This window comes from Schistocerca piceifrons, chromosome 3 (assembly GCF_021461385.2).
Source record: "Schistocerca piceifrons isolate TAMUIC-IGC-003096 chromosome 3, iqSchPice1.1, whole genome shotgun sequence".
Classification (NCBI taxonomy): domain Eukaryota; kingdom Metazoa; phylum Arthropoda; class Insecta; order Orthoptera; family Acrididae; genus Schistocerca; species Schistocerca piceifrons.
The window spans coordinates 123,300,434-123,324,446 of NC_060140.1; the positions used below are offsets into that span (position 1 = coordinate 123,300,434).

At 42.4% G+C, this 24,013-nt stretch overlaps 1 protein-coding gene across 1 annotated transcript in view; it reads right to left on the bottom strand.

Moving 5' to 3' along the window:
- The window catches only part of LOC124788452 (inactive pancreatic lipase-related protein 1-like), a 180,739-nt gene that overhangs the window by 137,974 nt on the left and 18,752 nt on the right, over nt 1–24,013 (bottom strand). Inside the window, exon 2 of the mRNA XM_047255724.1 lies at nt 13,377–13,471. Within this exon, the coding sequence (XP_047111680.1) occupies nt 13,377–13,471 (95 nt within the window). The remainder of the gene's footprint in view (nt 1–13,376; nt 13,472–24,013) is intronic.

Consider the following 24,013-nt stretch of genomic DNA (forward strand, 5'->3'; position numbering starts at 1 on the left):
TAAATAAAGTACACTCCTTCCTCTCTCCGTCAACCCAGCATTGGTCGAGTCCTTTTCCCGCAAATCTCTAGGAGGAAGTGGTGGTTGGGTGACTTAAGTTAGTGGGGGTATCCCATGATTTTCTTAGGTTAGTGGAGATAACTGTGGTGTGATGCATTATCCTGTTGGTATTTGAAGTTCCCACCAATTTTCTGGGGGAGGGGATGGGAGGGGGGTTAGGTTAGTGCACGTAGCCCAAGTGACCTATCTTCCATGTCTTCTGTTAGGTTAGTAGGGCTTGCATTGTCCTGATGGAATTTGAAGTTCCCACCAGGGAGGCATGGCGCTTTCCCGCCATTATGGATAATGGTACTTGCATCATTAGCTGACGTCACAGCCATCTTGGATAATGTCATCAACTGACGGCACAGACGCCATCTTGGATGATGTCATCCCCTCCATCTTTGATACATCTGGGAACAATGCAGAGTGGGCCAGAATTACCCTTGCCGCAATACTAACTTGTACGCATGTTAGTTGAAAATAAACTGGAAAACAGTAATGCTAGCAAAGTGGTAGACAAGTTTGTTTCCATATCTCCTTAAGTTGGCTTCTCCAACTATGCCTTCCCTACCTCAAATTGTTCAGTGGAGCACTCTCTATGTCCTGTTACATTTTTGGACACTCTTATGAAAACACCCTGTAGATACATTTACTTAAAAGTGTACTGTATCCAAAGGGTATTCAGTGTGACAAGTAATACATTATTGAAAAGCATACATCTTCTTATTATCTCTTATCTTAAAATTCTAGTTATTGTTTATCAAAGTATGTTATAATAAATATTGAAAATTGAGAATCCACCACTGGAAAAACTCACATGAATAGTTTTGGCGTGAAGTGCTGGAATAACCAGTCCGAATTGATTATGATAATGCTTGGCAGAAATACAGAGAAGAACTGAGAAACAATGGATGCATGACAAAATACTATCAACTCTTCAGTTCTGAACGAAAATTAACAAACTGAAGTTTATTTTGTGTGTAAATAAATTTTCTACAAGATTGCATTGCAGTTTTGGAAGAAAATGCAGTAAAACATATTCTGCTGGTTGACAATAAGTTGACTTTCTTTCTGAAAATTATTTTTATAACAGTTTTTGGGGTAGTTTAATGTTCAGCCTGGTCATTAATAAAGCTTTAAACGTGCAACAAAACAGTATATTTTTTTATACAGGGTTGGGTATGATTCTGGTTTGGTACATGTATTGCTTTGTGTGTTCAAAAATTTTTTCGATGATTTTGAGCCACTGGTGGATAAAATCTCTAACATATAAACAAGGAAAAGATAATCAACTTTAATAAACAGATTTTTTAATTATGTCTGATGCAGTGCCTAAAATACATTTCCACAAAACACAATTTAATGCAAAAATGCATGAACTTTAGCACATAACCCAAATGATGATAGATATTTACAAACACTTCTTATAATTACCATAGGAATATATTTTTTATCACCATCTGTACCACTTTAAACTGTCTCAGCATGTGTGATTCACTTAAAACTTTTTTTTGTACAATGTATGTGCAATGTTAGACCGCTGTAGCAGTAGAAAAGGGCGGCGCCACCCCACTCTCTGTTGTTGCCAAATTTATTGAAGATGGTGGATCCAAGATGGTGGCAATAGATATGGCAACATCACAATGACGTCATGGTGGGAAGTTCAAATTTTAGCAGGAAGATAGGTCACTTGGGCTACCTCCACTAACCTAAGTCATCCAACCACCACCCCTTCCTAGGAATTGGCTGGGAAAGGACTCAGCCTGTGCTGGATAGGATGGACATAAGTCTTTATTTTCAGTCTTTGTTTAAACAATTAGAGGCAGTACCTCCATCCAGTGTGTTCATCACAATGTCCAGAGTCGAACTGTCTTAGTACACAGTACTGCCACCAGAGGGCGCTGTCGTCCCTAGTATGATGTATTCCAAGATGGTGGTCTGGGGGGAAAGTGGCAGGAAAAGGACTGAGCCTGCTCTTGGCTGCTGGTCAGAGGAAGGAGTATACTTTATTTATTTTCTGACAGTTTATTTAGGGATAGAATTCATGTAGTTTATTCGTTACACTGATGTAAAACACTCACTCTGAGGTGCTTGGGGTGTCAGTAAATGGTCTACAGACCGGCAAACTACTCGTTAATCACCGATCTAATGCAGTACACTGATGTGCAGAGATGCAAACAACTTTTAAATTGTCAAAATAATGCCTGTAAAAGGCTCTGCAAACGAACTTGCTAATCATCAACTGTTGAAATCATGCACTGCACAGCCTGCACATCTGTTCACAAAACAATGCTACAGACAAAAGGTAATGCATATGTAATGCTATGCAAAAATACTCACAGCGCTTATACAGCCGAAAATAAAGTAGTGCACAAACACTCTTTGCACGTAAAAAATGCTTTCGAACTATAGTCAACCGCGATGTATCAGCGAACTGCCCCCCCTACAGAACACCAAGGCATGCACGCCGGGTGGCGCACTCACGCAAGTCCCATATGCGAGACGTCCCTGGGCTGTGCCTGCATGTATACCATTGCTGGCGTGATACTTCTCTACCTGTGGATACTGACGTCACAGGATGTGCTATAGAAATCAGTGCCAATGCTTCCCAGAATAGCACAGGGTGCATTCTTCCTAGCAGTCCTAACGGGACATGCGAGCTGCATCTAGCCATACACCTGTTTACCTTCTCAGCGTGGCTGATGCATCACCGCATGATATTCGTGTGACGACTCACCATCTAAATGGTTCTTAGTGTCATATTGACGTCACATGGCTATGTAAAAATAAGAGCTAAGTTGACCTCTCGGAAATTGGTAAAGTGCTGCAGAAGTAGTTAACAGTTGCTATTAGGAGCTTTCATGGTGTCTCAGCTTCTCCACATGCAAATTCTTGTCCTAACAGAACCTGTTTATGAAAATAGCACAGAATAACGCCGAATGCATTCCTCCTGATGGTCCTAACATGGCACCCCATCCATCACGTGTTACCCTTCCTGGAAATGGTTAAGTACTGCTTTCAACAACATCTCTGAAACGCAAACGTTCTCACCTCTATGTAGAAGCTCCTATGTCCAGGCACAAAGGGTATCTTCTGAATGAATGGAGCATTATGACTGACTCTTACTGAATTTACTCACCAAATTACTGATGCCACTGGTGTGTAAGCACTGTCTGCATTTTTCTCTTTCTGCAGACAAGACTTTCAACAGCAAAACTATTTTGTACAGATCAACATATTAGACTGACAGTGACCTACAGATCGCCAAATACAGGAAGACACAAGCTCAATTACGCTGCTCTGTCACTGAGATCAGAAGCTTGAATATTAGAGCGTGAAACGAATCTTGAACCTGGCAATATATCACCGCATAACGTGTTGATGTAGTGTACATACAGTTCGTATCCTGTGGCATACAAACTCGTCCCTTTTGCATCATGCATAAAGCTATCGACTGCGACACACTCGTACATATATCATGAAGACAGAAAGCATAAGCACATGCACCGTAGGTATACTCCTCATTGCACTACACTTTTCCTGGGAGATTGGGCAGTCATCCACTCCTGATGTGTGACCAGAGTGCACTCAACAGACCGAAGTCACTCTCAGAACTGTTGTACAAAGTCGGGGTCGGCTCCCCTCAGCACAAACGTGTTACTGTTTCTGGCCCCGACCTGCTTGCTTGCTTGCTTTTTACACCCATCTCCAGACTCTGGGATTACAAGAACATCTGTAACTTCACATGGTTTACCATAATATCATACTATTTTCGCGAGACACTCGTACATATACTGCGAAGGCTGTAGTACAAAGGCTGGGTAGGTTCCCCTCAGCACAAAGGCATCACTGTTTCTGGTCCCAGCTTGCTTGCTTGCTTGCTTACTTTCTACACCAATCCCCAGACTCTGGGATTACAAGAACACTTGTATTTTCACATGGTTTGGCAGAATATTATACAATTTATGCAATACTTCTCGATATCAAGCACACAGCAATACCGCTTGCACAGCAGTATCAGCCATGCAACATAATTCCGAAGATATAGACTGGAAATTATTTCTCTAGAAACCCGAAACTTAAGCGATGTGGAATGTGCTTTAAACCACTGAGTAACTAGAACCTTATCCTGCCTACGATGACCTTTACATGAAAACTCGAAAAAAATAGAGGAAACTGATATTTCCACTCACGAATACTGATGCCGGTGATGTAACAGACTCCAAATCATCCCTACGATTTACAAGGTCAACTAAGATGTTTCTCATGTCTAGAGAACAAACAATCGTATCGTCCACCTGTCTTTCACCTGCTGGATGCACAGACCATACCGATCTACCCTCAACTAAATAAAGGCGCGAAATGTGCAGAAGCAGTCAACCGGACAATTTACATTGGTGGGAATAATGGTCAAGTGCAAACACACGTCAATATTGAATCTTCTCAAATTTCCACGCGATCACGAAAGCTATCCAACACATACTAAGTATTAGTTCGCTATTCGGCCATCTAGAGGACGACACGGTTAAGTCAGCTGCATTCCTGCACCCCAATAGGCCTGTCCATTAGGACACATTCTATAGTTAGCTGGAAACGTGAATCATTCCTGCGACAGGCCACCACCACTGCATGCCAAGCACGCATAGGCAGAATCATCATCCTAGGAACCCAGCCACATATATATTTTGTCCCTGTACTTACAAGTAAATAGTTCGATCACAGTCTCAATTGGACGACATTCGACAGTGAGTGAAGTATCGGAAATACACCCTGCTGACAGCTGTGGCTCTGGAAATAGAAATATCTGTACAATTCTTGTTACTTTGCTGTCTCAGTATTCCACGTAAAATCCAGACCTTCCTTACGACTGGACATAGTCATTTCCATTGTACACACACACGTACTTTATAAGCCTGATGCTAAAGGTGAACCTATCACAAATCCCCTACTACTAAGTATAATACTTGGCCATTAAGTGATTGCCGGCGATACGAAATAATCCTGACCGAAAATCAGCGATGGGTGGACATGTCTCATAAGTTTTTCTAGCGAGTGCTACCACTGTGTCTTAGAAAGAGAGACATAATCGTCTTACAAACCGCCAGATGTTAAAAAACACGACCATATTACTATCACAAGCGGTCTTGGTTGTACAGGTACACGTAAGTATTCATGTTTAAAGCCTTACTGGCCTTATAAATCGACATACAGAATTACCTCCAAATGAATTGGTTTTTCCAGACAAATACCTTGACAATGAATACAGACAGTGATCGCAGGAGTGTATATTATGAGACCAGCAGTGCGGTTACACGTAGCCAACGATGCAACCTCATGATAAAATCACTGAATTTTGAAAGTGATTCGGCTAAGGAACGTGGTATGAAACTGGTATTTGCAACACCCTCAAGACGCCACTAGATATTTCTCCAGTATTTGTAAGGCATTCTGTCTCGATGCCATGCCAGACGTACTACAATATGTCCACTGGGTTATAGGTGAAGGTTGTTTGAGAACGATCACAAACAGTAGATGGTGTGCTTATTAAAGTTGTAAGAAATATACACTAGCTTTTCAGATCTCTAGTGTTACTCTCTCCAGCAAAAATGCAGTCTGGGATTTGGAATCAAGTCTTTCCATTCAATCACATACCTGCATTGCATCCTATGGAGAAGTCCTTTAATGACTGCTGAGACATCATCAAAGTTTCTACAATAGCGACCATTAACTACTTCACCAGCACTTTACAAATTTCTGAGAGGTCGACTTGACTCTTATTTTTACATAGCCATGTGACATCAGTATAACACTGAGAAACTTTTAGATCGTGAGTCGCCATGCAAATATTTTACAGTGATGCATCAGCCACTCTGGGGAGGTAAACGGTTGCATGGCTAGACGCAGCTCGCATGTCGTGTTAGGATAGCTTGGAACAATGCACCCTGTGATGTTCTGGGAAGCATTGCAGCAGATTTCTATAGCATGACCTATGACGTCCGTGTCCACAGGTAGAGAGGTATGGGACCAGCATGAGCGTACCGCGCGGCGTGCACGCTTTGGTGTTCTGTAAGGGGGGGGGGGGGGGGGGAGGGGCACTTCGCTGATATGTCACAGTTGACTACAGTTCGAAAGCGTTTTTACATGCAATGAGTGTTTGCGCACTGCATTATTTTCGGTCGGCTGTTTAAGTGCTGTGAGCATTATCTTTTGACAATTTACGAGTGTTTTCGTGTCTGCTGCATTATTTTGTGAACAGGCGTGCAGGCTGTGCAGTCCATGATTTTGACAGTTGATGATTAGCAAGCATGTTCGCAGAGCCTTTTACACACGTGATTTTCACAATTTACGAGTTGTTTTTGCGTCTCTGCACATCAGTGTACTACATTATTTCGGTGATTTACGAGTAGTTTGCAGGTCTGTAGACTATTTACTGCGACATCAAGCACGCCAGGGTGAGTTTTTTGTGTAAGTGTAATTAATAAACTACGTGGAATCCGTTCCTAAATAAATTGCATGCATTATTTCGACAGTTTATAATTAGTGAGCATGTCTGCACATCAGTGAACTGCATTATTTTGGTGATTTACTAGTAGTTTGCAGTTCTGTAGGCTGTTAAAGGCACTATTTCGAGAGTTTACAACTAGCAAGCTCGTTTGAAGAGCATTATACATGCATTATTTTGACAATTTACGAGTTGTTTGCATGTCCGTACGTCAGTGTACTGCATTATTTCGGTGATTTACGAGTAATTTTCCGGTCTGTAGACTGTTTACTGAGACCCAGAGCACGTCAGAGCGAGTGGTTTCTATCAGTGTGACAAATAAATTACGTGAAATCCGTCCTAAATGAACTGTTCCAAAATAAATAAAGTACACTCCTTCCCCTCTGCAGCAGCCCAGAACAGGCTCAGTTTGTTCTACTACTAGCTGTATCATGTCAGTGCATAAAGCTTTCACAAAACAACAGGACGATCAGTAATTGCATGTATTTGTCACCGTTCTTACAAAATTTGAACCAATTCACAAAAGTTGAAAAACAGAAGTAGTGCTCATTAAAAACCTTACAAAAAACGTGTTTTTTGGACGTAAAATCCAAACGAAGCAAGAGTTTTTCAAATAGTCAGAACTTCTCATAGATCAAGATACTATACACAACTGAACCAAATTGAACTATCGATCTCACTCCCATCCGTAGCTATTTAAGGGTACCAGTTTTTGCAAGTAAAATACGAGCGGTGCACATACAAATGGTGCCATTGGCTAAACATTAATTTCCGCCCAATTAAAATATTTTGCAAATGGAATTAATCGATTCACGCAATTTTCCTGGGCTGCAGCTCTGCTTTGTCCTTTAAACCTTGTTTAGTATACTGTAAAAGCTGCAGTAAGACAAATGTTTCGAATGGTTATAAAAAATGGTCGCTGGTCCCTCCCTGCCCCCCCCCCCCCCTCAACCCCAACTCTGCGCGTACTCTGCGCGTGGCCCTTCCGTTCGTATCAATTAAAGCAGGGCTTCCCAATGTGTGGTCCGCGGACCTCTTAGGAGTCCGCCGGCTCTTTCGCGGGGGTCCGCGGCCACCCTTCACCAAATCGTGTAAAATAATGAGTAAAATTATTGAATAAAAATGTAAAAATCAAATTCATCACAATTTTTCTCCGTGTGAAAAAATGTGTACTTTTACTTCAGGTCGTATTCCAAAGCAGCCTTTGCGGCTCCTAAGTGAGAACGCATACACAGTTTAGTGCCGGAGAATGCGGCATCTCTGATCGACTGTTTCGCAACAGTACGGGAGTCCAGAATGAGATTTTCACTCTGCAGCGGAGTGTGCGCTGATATGAAACTTCCTGGCAGATTAAAACTGTGTGCCCGACCGAGACTCGAACTCCCGAGTTCGAGTCTCGGTCCGGCACACAGTTTTAATCTGCCAGGAAGTTTCAATACGGGAGTCGTTTGTGCGCCGGCTCACAGCGGTAGATGCGCTGAAACCTTTTACGCATGCGCGGAGCGGGCTTGTCGACCAATCACAGCTCTCGCTGGCACGTATGTGGTCCCAGGCATCATTAAACGTTAAACTTGCTTTGTCAGTGCACTACCTATTTGATAAGTTGATTTTTGACCTTCAAGTTGCTTTCATTCATTTCTAAACCAAAGACTATTGATACTTCGGGGGGGGGGGGGGGGGGGCGTCATTGGGAACAGACTAGGGGTCCGCAATGAATTTTCGACTGAAGAAGGGGTCCACCAGCTGAAAAGGTTGGGAAGCCCTGAATTAAAGAATTCCGCTGAAAATCCAACGAAAGCAGCGATTTATTTTGGCTTGTTAATCATCTATATGTTTCAGAGGAAGTGACAAGAGTGGCGAATTTTCAGTAAAACCTTCACAAATCTCTTGTGCCATGTTAAAATTTGTTTCTTATGCCAAAATCCAAGGAAGCTTACACAGTGTCATATCACGAATAGGTTGTGCAGAAGTGACTGCAAGGGAATTCGAAACAAAATGGTTTATTGCGTCTATTAACTGAAGAAAAGTAAGGTCAACATCTTATGAAAAAGCAAAACCTCGGTATAAAAATAAACTTGTAATGTCTTCACTTATTTTATTCCAAAACCCAGTGCATTTCTCTTTTCAGAAGGTACCGATGTCCCTTAAAAATTACATTCTTTCATCGAAAAGGCTGTAGTTAGTGGAATAACGCGATAGATAACGAAGTTTTGGTTAGTAACCATATGACAAAGTTCACTCCTCTTTGTGTGCTATCATTTGCCAGAACCTCATTTCGCTATCTCAATGAGGAATGTTGTGGGTATTTCACTCAGGCCATATCGCAAGCGCGAGCAATCGCAAATGATTGTGCTACATCAGATCAGTTTTCTCGAGATGAGTGAAGTCGACATCAATCCAAGTCTAAAGAAAAATTCAGGAGGCTAGCTAAAATTAATACACTGCAGCATATTGTGTAATATTCACCAAATGTAAAAATCGTAGTGACCTCTATTTTTCATCGCAATTTTTTTAGAATTTTGCGCAGTGTCTTACACGTAAATATCACAATAACTACGACCTTTAAAGAAATAATGGGCACGTTATCATGAAGCTAACATATAAAGCTATACGTAATGCAAAAATTCAATTTTTTTAAATGAATACTTTCTGTAAAATCATTTGATAACGATTATAGGGATTGCGACTCGGTTCTGTCAACCGAACTGCCGAAAGGGGTGCAAACAATATCGGCCTCGCCCCCAGAACAAATGAATGAACTCGCGCAGCGCATCGAACGAAAATTGGTCACCGGGCATTTGCCACCGTATCCGGCGCGGGCTCTACTAGCGCTTCCGCGCTGTATCGATTACCTACGCGGGAGTTTGGATGCCACCAGCCGAACGCTCCCGACACAGCCCGAGGGAGACCGAAGGTACTCCGGACTTCACCGTCCCGAGACCTGCCCCACGTGTAGAGCTTAACACAGTGAGCTGCCTCACGCCACTTATGATGTCACACGGCAGTCAAACGGTCCAGCAATTGTACACAGCTTCTCAGGGAGGTGGCGAAACTGTATTCTGAGGCACTGGGCGGTGGCCGCCTCGTCAGAGCAACATCGTCTCTACATAGAATCTGTGTTGGTCAAAGCCACATTCTTTATGCAGACAACATGCAGTAAAGAGCACTTCAGCGACACAGGCCGCCGGCTGTCGCGGTTCATGGCGAGAGACCCTGTTTTTTCTCGCAAGGCCTTAAGCCAGGGTTAGGGGACACGGGCAGTAGGGCTGGGAAAAACCGACCTGTTAAAACCGATACCGGTATTTTAGTTCTGAATAACCGGTATTTCTCGGTATTTGTTTGGTCTCATTATCTTTTCTTTGCCAATAACTGGGTAAAAAAGCGAAATATGAATTAGCCATAGTAGCAGTGCTACAATTTTTCTTTCTTAAATAAACCTTTTTAAAGAACTAGTAACTTTTATTCCTAAAATTACCATTACTTTGAAATACTGCGTTATTATAGTAAAAGGGAAAAGCTATCAGCGCTATTTTGTTCATTCACAGTTACAATAAAAACAGAAAGTCGCTGATCTGCTGCCTGTGTCAAAATAACGTGCCTGTATCTGCTTATGGTCTTTGAAAATGGACAAATTAACACGAAAAACAGACTCCTTCAACCTCAGTTTTCACCCTTTAGCACTGACTACTCGAAATATCCAAATAGTGGTGTGATCCCCACTTTCAACATGATTTTTGAGCAGAGTTTAAAAAAAGAAAATTAGAGTCAATAGCAGAATACTAACGATTTTTTGTAGTCCGCAGTCATTTATCACATTCCGAGAAACGCAGTCGATGGTGGACGGACTAAGTTTTCTTTTATTTGCCTATTTAATTTAATATTTTGGTTCTATGTATCCTGAAACTGAGGGGATAGAAATTTTTCAATCTTTGTTCGATTTCTATGTTTATTACAGGAAACACTAGGGACAAAAACCGAAAATCGGTTATTTTAGAAACCGGTTATTTCGAGCGGTTGTAAAAGTCCCGTTAAACTAGCGTTGCATGAGGGGGAAAACACACACTCACACACACACACACACACACACACACACACACGCACACGCACACACACGATGCACGGTTGTTTCAGGTACAGCCCGTAACGGCCACCCAGTGACTGTTGCAGGTTGCCTATCTAGAGACCTTCCAGTGGCAACGAGTGTTTTGCTTTTCAGATTTCATATAATGACCGACAGCATTTAAAACGCTGTCATAATCTACTCACTAACGCAGTATAATCTTTGTTAAAGGTTTAGCACAGTAAGACAAGTCTGACAGTTACATCTCTTGAGGCAGCGTAATTGAGGGCGCGCTGTTAGCACGACTTATTCATCCATTATGAGAGCACTTGCAACGAATTTTACGCATACGTTTAAACCTTCACGTAATTTTGTCTCGCTGAAACTTCCCACAAAAAGACGAAAGGAAAAACGTTTATTGCTTACTACTTTTTTCTCTGGTCATGCAGTAGAACTTCAGACATATTTTAATTTATTACTCGTCTACTACTAACTAAATTCGCCACACATTTTGCAGACAGTATCCACTTACACCATTGAATCTACCTGCAAAATTATATCATTGTACAACATCTAGTTCAGGGGATACGTCGAACATTGAGAATGGTGAAAAAACTAGCCTCTGCTTAAAACGGAGCGCAAATTACCCGAACTACGAGTATAGCCAACCAGTGTTTGATAATGACTAGACTTAGCGACTCCCCAACGAACTGAAAGCATAATTTCAAACCTTTTCTAAACTTTTTCTTGCTTACATGCTTAACATAAAATGTTTCACACATTAACTCATTTGTAATTAGACGTTTAAAGCTATTTCACACGCTAGAGTCCCGTTCTTTTAAGAATCGAGGATTTACTAACCATATAGAAACCGCTGCTTCCAGTGTCACACGTTTAAGCAAATTACACCAAGTTACCCTGTTGACAGGAACAAAGAAGTAATTCAAGACAATTTACTCCAGATAAGCAAAGAATTTTGCCATTGCGTTTGACGAAACTGTCATGCTTTTTGCATTGAATTGCTCAGCTTGTCTTTCTGCTACGTTGATGCAGGTATTTTAAAAATGCTTTCGAAACCTTCTTTAATGCTTAAGAGAAAATTCGTCCGAATTATTCAAGGGATAAGCATTGTCTGATTCTGATCACCGTAATCGGACACGAATGTACGATAATATTTCCCAAAGGGATCAAAAACTTTAGTGGCGTGTCCTCCCCCCCCCCCCCTTGAGCGTTTGACATTAAAAAAATCGATTTTTCAAAAATATTTCCATTTTATAGCGCACATCTTTCTGAAGAAATTGATATATAAAACATATATATTCGAAGTACTGTAAGAGATGTTATTTGGTGTTAAGTGTGCCAAAATGCAGTGCCATGGCTCTTCATACAGCATTCTTCTACCGCATGTCACTGTATTTCGCTCTGTGGAATTCAAACGTGTATATTTTGTAGTGGAAGCCATCAAATCTATATTCAGGACAGTGGAAATTAAAATGTTCCGTGGTGCCTCTCCTTCTCCCAGTCGGCCGGTTTGACGTCCTACCCCCTTACAAAAACTCAAAATTAATACTAGATGGAATTATTTTTAACCAAGAGAATAAGAACTCCAGAAAATTTGCACTCTTTGTTACCTATTGGCTAATAACTTCCTCTTCTGACACAAAATTAAATATAGGAAACACAAAACCACTAAAGACAAGAGACAAGCGAGACAGTACATATTTCTTCAATCCTTAGGTCCCAACGTGTTTTTCTTTATAGTCTTGCTACAGCTTTACAAGGCGTACTCTCCTTTCTGCGAAAGAATCTATTAACTCGTCAAAGTTCGTCAAACTTTTGCTACATGAGAACTCAAAATGTCATTGTCTAATAGCTACTGAAAATGCTGTTAATACGAACGGTACCCAAGACTGGCGTGCTTTCTCGATTTGATACGTCCATTCTGTCACTGTCAATTAGATAAAAGGAAACAGGCCTTTGGTTCAAATGGCTCTGAGCACTATGGGACAACTTCTGAGGTCTACTTAAACCTAACTAACCTAAGGACATCACACACATCCATGCCCGATGCAGGATTCGAACCTGCGACCGTAGCGGTCGCGCGGTTCCAGACTGTAGCGCCTAGAACCGCTCGGCCAGCCCGGCCGGCAAAAAAGGCCTTTCCAATATTGCAGCAACTGTAACACGCGCCTAATAAGCGAGACTGTTTTGGCACAATTGGTCATTCCTCTGTATCTCATTTACATGCATAACACGACCGAATATAATTCACGAAGTACCAATATCAAATGCCTACTAGAGTCAAAAAGTTTTATGTTAGCAAATAGTTTCACGTTTCATTCATACGTCCAGTTCTGTTAACTATGAGATCAAAATGTAATAGTACGAAATTTTTATATAAATTTGGAATTGTTATATTCTTCCATATAATTTGTGTGATGTCCCCGTTTCTTCTCCTTCCTCGCTTTAACAATCAATCCTGCCACCACTAATGCTGTAAATATTCCTGCCATTGTCTTAACTTATTCTGCAGTTAACTTCACTAACACTTCGAGAATCACCGGTTTAGTTACGCCGCGTTTATTCTCCTATTAGGCGTTATTACGCTATCGTACAATGCGTTTTACGCGCTTTTCCAAGAACTGAGCTCAAGCGGGTGCTAACCGTGGATTATACAACTGGCCCTTAGTGGTGTAGAGATCTGGCAATAGTTTTCTGTCAAAATTTCATTTTCTTGGATACACCGGGAAGATGATATGTAATCTTTCTTACCTGTTATTCCTGTTAGCCGTTTATTTCCACTCTGGTAGCCCGAATCTATGGATTTCGCTAATAATTCTAACAACGCTGGCCATTCACACACCCAATCAACCACATGAACAGCGATTGGCATTCACCCGTTCTCGTTTATTTGGCTCAGCTCGTATAGCCACGTCCCCTTTTGTCTGCGGGAAAGTTATTTCTAGATGCGATGGGAATTCCCCTGGTAGAGAGATCACGTACGCTAGGCGCTTTCTTCTTCAAGAATATGCATTTGGCGTCCCCCTGAAACTGCCGGAGCAGCTACCCCGGCGCTCGTGCAGACTTAAGACTTCAGCTGTATTGTGTAACAGGACTACCGAAAAAGATGGCAGTTCCAGACTTGTACGGCTGGAATTCTGATGCAGACTTGTATACGATAATTTTTTGTATCTCCATCCTTCTGATTGGAGATTTGAAGAACTTTGGCCGTGCACTTATGTAATACAATGTAACATCTAAGGCTGTCCTTATGATGTTATTTATTACATGGCTACCAGTTTCAGTGCCTCAGTACACCATCTTCAGACCTTAACTGACGCACTGGGAGTTAACTCCAATCGTACACCCAATTCCATCAGTGGCCATCAATTATGAACTAGGTTTCGCAGACTACCTGTAAGTAGTGGTGAGATGGGGGCATGGGTGAAATTTTGATATAAAATTGATACACAAATTAATTAAATTGATCAATTAATTACCCACGATCATGCACACCCCCAACCACGGATGACGTCATGTGTTTTTGTCAGACTGCGTGTGGGTCTCAGCCCTCTCTCCCTCCCTCCCCCCCTCCCCATGTTTTTCTACGATGGCTGAGGTCAGATGCTAAAACGATATTAACACGTTCTATTCTATGGTTCTCACAGAAAACTGAACATTGCATGTTGTGAACTGTGCAGTTCCCACAACACACACGTCAGTAGAAATAAAACACAGTGGCGATGTTTCTCATTGACAAAAAAGAGGAAGATATCGCAAGTTACGGAAACTGGAAGGGTTTGCGGCATTGTAGAATGTTTCCAACAGCTATCCGATGGTGATGACCTGTACAGTTCGTCTTCCCCAGCGGCAGAGTCAAATATAGATATTACCGAATTACGGCCGGTTCTCACAAACAATGTTATTCGTTAAGTGTTAAGGAGAAGAATCAATGCATTTATCAGACTTAAGCCATTCTCTAGAGGATTCTGTACGAGAGTGGATCGATGTCACATGTATCACCTTAATTAGTGTGAGGAGGTGTACTGGAGATATGGGGTGCTGGGAGGAAATTGCTATATTATCCTACATACGAGCAAAACTACCTAATAGCAGACCAGAACTTCTTTGTGCAAGAGGAATGCAACCAGAGGTGAGATGATGTTACTGTAAACAGCAGCAAGACTGTTACATCTCCTTTGGCTACTGGTCGTGGTGCTTCTTTGTGTGCATTGTCGTGCATCAGGGTGCAGGTGGTACCTCAATGTATCAGCTGTCCAAAATATTCATGTTGGTTTTTCCTCACTCTATTTCCTAGTGAGTCATAGCTGCATCCATCAAAACTGATACTACTGCTAACTATAATTACGACTGATGCGAGAAGTGTGATTCAGGGTACATACATTTACGACTTAAATAGACCTATAAAATCCATTAATGTCCTAAGACAGACCAGCAGTCTCTGGAGTTCACTCTCGTTAGTTTATAAGCAGTTCAAGCGGTGGACATATACTGACAGTGCAATCATAGGACACCATAATAGTGAAGTATTGCACAGTCATCTAGCTGCATTCGGAATCTAGTATAGCGTACTTGTAAAGTAGTGGAGGGGTGATTTAGCAATGATGCAGAAACTGGGAAGTAGTCTCCTATGTCATTGGCTGGGGTTGAAATTGCGGAACAACTGGTAAAATTGCTAAAAATGATCGTGCTATCAACTGTGGTGTGTATTACAGTACATCGCCCTATATCAACAATGTCTTTCCCATCCCATCCATCCACTGGTATGCTGTTGATTACCACATAATGACTGATTAATACCACTTCGTTGAGAAGGAGGGAGCCTTGGCTAAACAGTGGATATCTGCTGCCAGTCACTGGAGTATGGGGTTAAGTGTAGAGGTCATCACCTTCAGATAGTTGCTTTGAAGCGTTCCTCAATGCTGCAGACTCATCCTATTTCGATATGCTACTATGGCCTCAACATGTCTTTATTGTTTCTTCACCAATAAGATAAAAGTACCTCTTTTTATTTTCTACGATCTCACGCATGTTGTGAATGGAACCTTCGGGTGATGGTCAGCACCATGTACATGGTTGCAAAATGAGTAAACAATGCTCATCGAAACGGAACACCGGGACATACGCTACCCCATGGCTGTGGATGATGAGGTTATAACTTTCATATAGCTGTTGGAAACACTCTACAATGCCGCAAACTCTCCCAGTGTCCATATCTTGCGATGTCTTCCACTTTTTTGTCAATGAGAAACATCGCCTCTGTGTTTTATTTCTACTGACCCGTGTGTTGTGGGATCTGCACAGTTCACAACATGCAATGTTCAGCTTTCTGTGAGAACCAAAGGATCGAAACTGGTTAATATCGTTTTAGCAGATCTCTAAGTCATGGTAGAAAAAGAAAGAGTATGGTGGTGTACAAAACTGTAGTCATACCCTGCTTGGATGTTTTACAGCCGAAAAAACAATGTATTTAAGTGCTTATGAAGGACCAATACACGAATCCTATCTTGTGATTGACAGTCTGCTGGATATGGTCTTCCTTCAGCACAGTCGACAAAACTATACACAGATGTGTACATGCGACTTCGAGCACTGACCATGTGCTCTAATGGAGCGATATGTGTAAATGTTGTATGTCCAATGTCAACACGAGACAGTATTTGTTTTTTAGATATATCAGAAGAGAGAGACACGGTTTTAGGTAGACCTTGTGTAGCGCTATGCACACAGCTGCGCAATTACGACTGATCTGTATGATTAATTACATAATTAGGACAGATCTTTACATCAGTTTCCCAACCAAAATAAATAAAGTACACTAACCTGACCTTCCTTCCTTGTATCTGGGCAGTTTCCTTGTGTGTGTGTGTGTGTGTGTGTGTGTGTGTGTGTGTGTGTGTGTGCGGGGGGGGGGGGGGTGCACTAGGGTTTTCTGTCCAGAAGCACCAGCATTTGAGTTCCAGAAAGGGCACTGCCGTTTTTAATTTCCCGTTAATTCCCGGGGGGGGGGGGGGGATGTCAGCACAGCTCTGGGCCAACGAAATTCCCGCCAAAATCGGAATTGGCGCCAAAATTCAGAATTCCTGCCAATAGTGTAGGTTGCAGAGTGGAAGGGGTGGGGAGGGGGAGGGGGCTGGGATCCACGTGCAGGTTATCAAAAACACATTACGTCATCTGAGAGTGAGGGTGAGCATGGTCGGGTGGGGGGGGGGTAATTAAGTGATCAACTTAATTAATTTGCATATCAATTTCGTATCAAAACTGCATCCATGTCCCCATTTCCCTATTACTCCTCTAACAACGATGTTGTGTCTCCAGCCATCAGGTGCCTACTGGTGATGGATGGAGAGAAAAATCGCTTTTACAGGCACAAGCTAATGATGACCCTAGTCCAGGATGCCGTTCTTTGACTCTTGAAGGATTAATTCATCATGGATTCGTGCCACATAGCTCTTAATCGACGATAGTATCGGGGCGTGTTGCGACGCCTGCGAGAAAATTGGGAAGGAAACCGCCTGAAATGTGACGAACATTTCATGGCTCTTGTATCACGATAATGCAACTGAACATTTATCCCTGTTGATGTGCGGCTATTGCACAAAAAACTAAATCATTGTGCTTCCTCATCCTCCATAACCTGCAGACCTGGCCCCTGCGGACTTTATTTCCAAAGTTGGCAACCCTGTTGAAAGGATGAAGATTTACAATGACAGAGAATAAGAAAAAATTCGCAGATTGTGATCCAGAACGAGGCGCCCCGAGACAGCTTCCGGAAGTGAAAATGGTGTTGGGAGCGGTGTATCAATTGTGGAGGAGAGTATTTCGAAGAAGACCACGCACAGTAAGTAAAAGGTATGTACAGACAAAGATTGTGGACAAAATTCCGGAATTCTTTGAACAGACTGAGAGAGGAAAAGTTACTATCTCACCTATTTTTCGTATACAGAAAATTATTAAAGATTTTGTTACAACCTGACACACCTTTAGAGAGACTCTTGACAGTTAATGGCCTCAGCAGACATTGATGGAGCCTGGTATCATGAGGTATTTTTATCGTCCTTAGCTCGTAGAAATGGCATGTTGGGAGTTAAAAGCAATTGTCAGCGAGCCCATCCCTCAGTAAATCTTGCCAAACGGGCCCATAGCCATACAGGGCAGACAGGTCCTCATCAAGACAGGACTCCAGCAGAACAATGCCGAGCTACCTACTGTGGCGCCAGCCGAAGCCTGGGCTGGGGACAACTGTCTGAAGGAACACATCTACACAGTGGAGCCATAAACTGGGCAATGTTTGCAGATCCATGCGTAATAAAAATTCACAAGTTTTCATGTTTGCTGATACTGCAAATAGGCCTGTGAACAACTTCCATTGGCCGCCTCGGTTGTATAAGAAACTCCAGAGCCTGAGAAACACTTAGAGATAGAATCTTTATTATACCTCATAGCTAGGACTAACAAGCTCCAAGGCACAGGCGACTTAAATAAAGAGCTTTAAGATTGTATCTGTTCCCTTGTTGCTGTGGGAAGCAACATGATTTCGGGAAAAATCATCTTCCCCCTCCACGAAAACTTAAAAAAAGCCAGTAATTGGCAGTTTCCTTTTTTTCCAGAGATGCAGGTTTCTTAACTCTTGCTCTTGTTCGACATGAGTTTGTGCTGTCGTGTGGGAGGGGAGATTTAGCGCCTCTAGAGCCCTGTGATTGGCTCAAGATGGGGTGAATGCGGTGTCGTTCGTGAACTTTGAGGGAAAACGGATTTTTTTTCTGGAGAGGTGCGAAGCACTCGGGTGCTGGTCTTTGGACTGGAAGCATCTTCTGGTCGATGCTCTGGCATGGGTGGTTGGTGCTTGGAACCTGTCCTGAGACTGACTTCACTTCCGAGTAGTATAGTCTGGGGAGCCTGTGGTGAAGTTGTTACTGTACCGACAGTTGACTTCAAACGTCTCGGACTACTCATTTGCCGAGGGCAGATTTATTCATTTTTGATTTACCAGTCTTGATGTTTGGTATCCTTGTGCGTTCTGTCGTATAAGTGAGCCAAATTAGTCCTTGGTACGACCAGCGAACGGGTGTGTCACACGCTGAAATCTACCGTGATTTCAGGGCTCTGGTAGAGAGTAAATTGCAAACCGTCTGCCTGATCGCTAGCCTGTGAGATTTTTGCGTTTCTTTTGTAACCGCGATCGATTCACAGGTGCTGCTTCAAGTCTCTCCTCCACTGCACACGTCTCGCCAGCTGTAAGTTACATCGCCGCACGAAGCAAACAGGGAAACGTACTGCCGCTCCAGCATTGTCAGGCGATACGGATCTCAATAGCCTCTTGCTCTCAGCTGCACCTATGTGGTGAAACTACAGTAGATTTGATCAATCAAAGTCTGCTCAGCGTCAGATCAATTCAGCTTGCGTTATCCACATTTTTAGGGTCAGAGTAATTGACTCACTTCTGCCTCTCAGGATCCTTGACCATTGTAGTCTTACACACCACCTGTTAGTTGTTAACGTTATTCAATCAGTAACTTGTTTAGCATAATTTATATCTGCCTTTGTTTTGGGAAAATAAATGTTGTTAGTAAACTAAATTTTATATATTTTTTCAGTTATTTATACAGGGTGGTCCACTGATCGTGACCGGGCCAAATATCTCACGAAATAAGCATCAAACGAAAAAACTACAAAGAACGAAACGTCTAACTTCAAGGGGGAAACCAGATGGCGCTATGGTTAGCCCGCTAGATGGCGCTGCCATAGGTCAAACGGATTTCAACTGCGTTTTCTTAAATAGGAACCCCTATTTTTATTACATATTCGTGTAATACGTAAAGAAATATGAATGTTTTAGTTGGACCACTTTTTTGGCTTTGTGACAAATGACGCTGTAACAGAAACAAACGTATAAGTACGTGGTATCACGTAACAGTCCGTCAGTTGCGGACGGTATTTGCTTCGTGATACATTGCCAGTGTTAAAATAGACCGTTTACCAATTGCGGAAGTGCCGATATCGTGTTGATGTTGGCTACTGTGACCGAAATGCCCAACGGGCGTGTGCTATGTATGCTGCTCGGTATCCTGGACGACGTCATCCAAGTGTCCGGACCGTTCGCCGGATAGTTACGTTATTTAAGGAAACAGGAAGTGTTCATGTGAAACGTCAACCACGACCTGCAACAAATGATGACGCCCAAGTAAGTGTTTTAGCTGCTGTCGCAGCTAATCCGCACATCAGTAGCAGACAATTTGCGCGAGAATAGGGAATCTCAAAAACGTCGGTGTTGAGAATGCTACATCAACATCGATTGCACCCGTATCATATTTCTATACACCAGGAATTGCATGGCGACGACTCTGAACGTCGTGTACAGTTCTGCCATTGGGCACAAGAGAAATTACGGGACGATGACAGATTTTTTGCACGCGTTCTATTTAGCGACGAAGCGTGATTCACCAACAGCGGTAACATAAACCTGCACAATATGCACTATTGGGCAACGGAAAATCCACGATGGCTGCGACAAGTGGAACATCAGCGACCTTGGCGGGTGAACGTATGGTGCTGCATTATGGGAGGAAGGATAATTGGCCCCCCTTTTATCGATGGCAATCTAAATGGTGCAATATATGCTGATTTCCTGCGTAATGTTCTACCGATGTTACTACAAGATGTTTCACTGCATGACAGAATGGCGATGTACTTCCAACATGATGGATGTCCGGCACATAGCTCGCGTTCGGTTGAAGCAGTATTGAATAGCATATTCCGAGACAGGTGGCTTGGTCGTCGAAGCACCATACCGTAGCCCGCACGTTCACCGGATCTGACGCCCCGGATTTGTTTCTGTGAGGAAAGTTGAAGGATATTTCTATCGGGATCCACCGACAACGCCTGACAACATGCGTCAGCGCATTGTTAATGCATGTGCGAACATTACGGAAGGCGAACTACTCGCTGTTGAGAGGAATGTCGTTACACGTATTGCCAAATGCATTGAAGTTGACGGACATCATTTTGAGCATTTATTGCATTACAGCATGCGTTCTCAGAAATGATAAGTTCACAAAGGTACATGTATCATATTGGAACAACCGAAATAAAATGTTGAAACGTACCTACGTTCTGTATTTTAATTTAAAGAAACCTACCTGTTACCAATTGTTGGTCTAAAATTGTGAGCAATATGTTTGTGACTATTACAGCGCCATCTATCACAAAGCGAAAACAGTGATCCAACTAAAAACATTCTTATTTCTTTACGTACTACAGGAATATGTAATAAAAAATGGGGGTTCCTATTAAAAAAAAAAAAGGTTGCTATCTGACCTATGGCAGCACCATCTAGCGGGCCAACCGTAGCGCGATCTGGTTTCGCCTTTCTAGCTAGACGAGTTTCGTTCTTTGTAGTTTTTTCGTTTGATGCTTATTTCATGGGATATTTGGCCCGGTCACTATCAATGGACCACCCTGTATAGTCCCCACAGAGTTACCTTTCAAGACCTCGTAAACGGATGTAACTTTGTTTATTTTACATAAAACAGTTGATTTAGAGGGACAGCATACGAATCGACACGGTCCTCCGCGCTACGGTCGCAGGTTCGAATCCTGCCTCGGGCATGGATGTGTGTGGTGTCCTTAGGTCAGTTAGGTTTAAGTAGTTCTAAGTTCTAGGGGACTGATGACCTCAGATGTTAAGTCCCATAGTGCTCAGAGCCATTTTGGTCCTCCGCATTTCGTTTCCACAGCTAGCGGCTTGTCTACAGGTCCCGGCGTCTCGCCGCAGTACGTCTTCGTTGCGGAAACATTCCAGTCGTGTGGCGCTCTCCTTTACTGTTAGCAGCGCCTGCGGGGTGCGGCAACAGGTGGATCACATCGGCCGGCCGGATACACCACTCCGACCGCAGATCGGCCGGCGCAGCCGAAGCTGCAGCTCACAATTCAGTACAGTGCTGTCACTGGACTGCTTCCTGATAATGTCTGCCACACAAGCGTCATTTACAGTAGCAGAAGGCGAAAAATAGTGGAAACTCTTGAAAGTATGTTCCGTCTATGCTACTAAATGAAAGGCAGTTTGTCTACTGCCATACGCGTTTCGCTTCTCTTATTTGTGAACCATCTGCAGTGACCTTTAATACATGCTTCTTTTCGTACATACAATACGTGTATTACGTAAAAGTTACAATACCTTAATATTTTACATTTTGTCATGTTTTTCTCTTGTTTTTCAGATTAGAATCGACTTTTGGAGCACAAATTTCGAGAGGTGAAATTATCGTTCGGTGTTAGTTACGATTTTCAGTGTTGTTAGCCCGTATGTCTGGTCCTGGAGATGTGTTCCTTAGTCCCCATGCTCCAGCTGGCTAATTTTCGGCGTTTTTTAGTCCGAATCTCACTTACGTCATTTGCACTTTTCAAGCTGTGATAAACATGTGTGTGTTTACAGTGTGTAGTGTTGTCAACTATCGCTGTGCGTAAACACTCACGTTTATCAAAGATTGGTTGATATGGTTCAAAGGGCTCTGAGCACCATGGGACTTTACTTCTGAGGTCATCAGTCCCCTAGAACTTAGAACTACTTAAACCTAACTAACCTAAGGACAGCACACACATCCATGCCCGAGGCAGGATTCGAACCAGCGACCGTAGCGGTCGAACGGTTCCAGACTGTAGCGCTTAGAACCGATCGGCCACCCCTGCCGGCATCAAAGATTGAAAAGTGCAAGTGATGTACGTGATGTGTTTTAACAAATGGCCAGATGGAGTATGGGGAGTAATGAACACATCTCCAGGGCAACATATATGGGCTAACAACACTGCAAATCTTAAAAAACACCGAACGATGATTTCACCTCACGAAATTTGTGCTACAAAATTTAATTCTAATCTGAATAATAAGAGAAAAACACGACAAAATGTAACATAGCAACATATGGTAACTGCTACATAATACACTTATATGTATTAAAAGAAACGTGTGTTACAGGCCACTGAAGATGCTTCACAACTAAAAGAAGCGAAACGAATACGGCAATAAACAAACTGCCATGGATTTAAGTTGCGTAAGTGGAACATACCTCAATGAATTTTTAAACAACTGAGGAACGACGGAAGACAGAGAAAATGGAAATAGCGGAAATAATGTTGAAGTTACAATGTACTGTCACCTTCCCCAACTGCTCTGTGACCGAAGCTAAGAACAACGCTGATGGCTCGTTACATTTATTTATTTTGTTACGGCATTGTCCGAGTTTTCATTTAGCCGGTTTTCTACCAGGAACGAAAACAAAAACTTAACTGTGTATTACAATACCGAAAAATTTTCTTTTCCATGTATTCGTGAAAATGTATTTCAAATTATGAAACAATTTTACAAGGAAATATTTATATTGTATAAATGTGAAACTGTAGCTGCTTCGCCTGTCTACAACTTGATTTTGTAAATGTCTATCGCAAAGCCTCTCCATAGCTCTACAAACAGCTATTTTCGCCTACAGCCATTTACGTTTCACGGTTGAAAGTTGTCAAAAGCGCTGCCAGGTGTCAGGAATTTATTTAAGCTGACTCGACTATAGGATGGACTTAGCAGTGTAGAACAAATTTAGCGGAACTTCACTCATGATGCGGCATTTTCTCACGCGTCTGCGTGTTTATGACGTCAGATTTCCTGAACATTGGTAGGTAGGCGATTCTTACCTACACAGCGGTTGTTACCTAACACTAAAGGATATTTATACCAAGTTTGGTTAAAATCAGCCTACTGGTTTAGGGGATGTGGAGCGCGAGTAACAGGTAAGGATATATTTTGGCTTTTGGGATCACTGACCATACAGTCAGCTATTTTGCATCAGTAGAGTCTTAATATAAAACTGAGTTACAATAATATGACGGATTAAGCTTAGCTTTGTGGTTGTACAATAAACGCTGGGTCAGAGCAAATTCCTTATTTAGAAATTCAATTTGAAAAAAAAAAATGCAGATACATACACTGAGGCGCTACAGTCATGGACTGAGCGGCTGGTCCCGGCGGACGTTCGAGTCCTCCCTCGGGCATGGGTGTGTGTGTGTTTGTCCTTAGGATAATTCAGGTGAAGTAGTGTGTAAGCTTAGGGACTGATGATCTTAGCAGTTAAGTCCCGTAAGATTTCACACACATTTGAACATTTTTGTACATACACTGAAGAGCCAGACAAATTGATATACTTGCCTAAAATCGTGTAGGACCCCGCGAGCACGCAGAAGTGCCGCAACACGACGTGACATTCACTCGACTAATGTCTGAAGTAGTACTGGAGGGAATTAACAGTATGAATCCTGCAGGGATGTCCACAAATCCGTTAGAGTACGAGTGGGTGGAGATCTTTCCTGAATGGCACGTTGCAAGGCATCCCAGATATGCT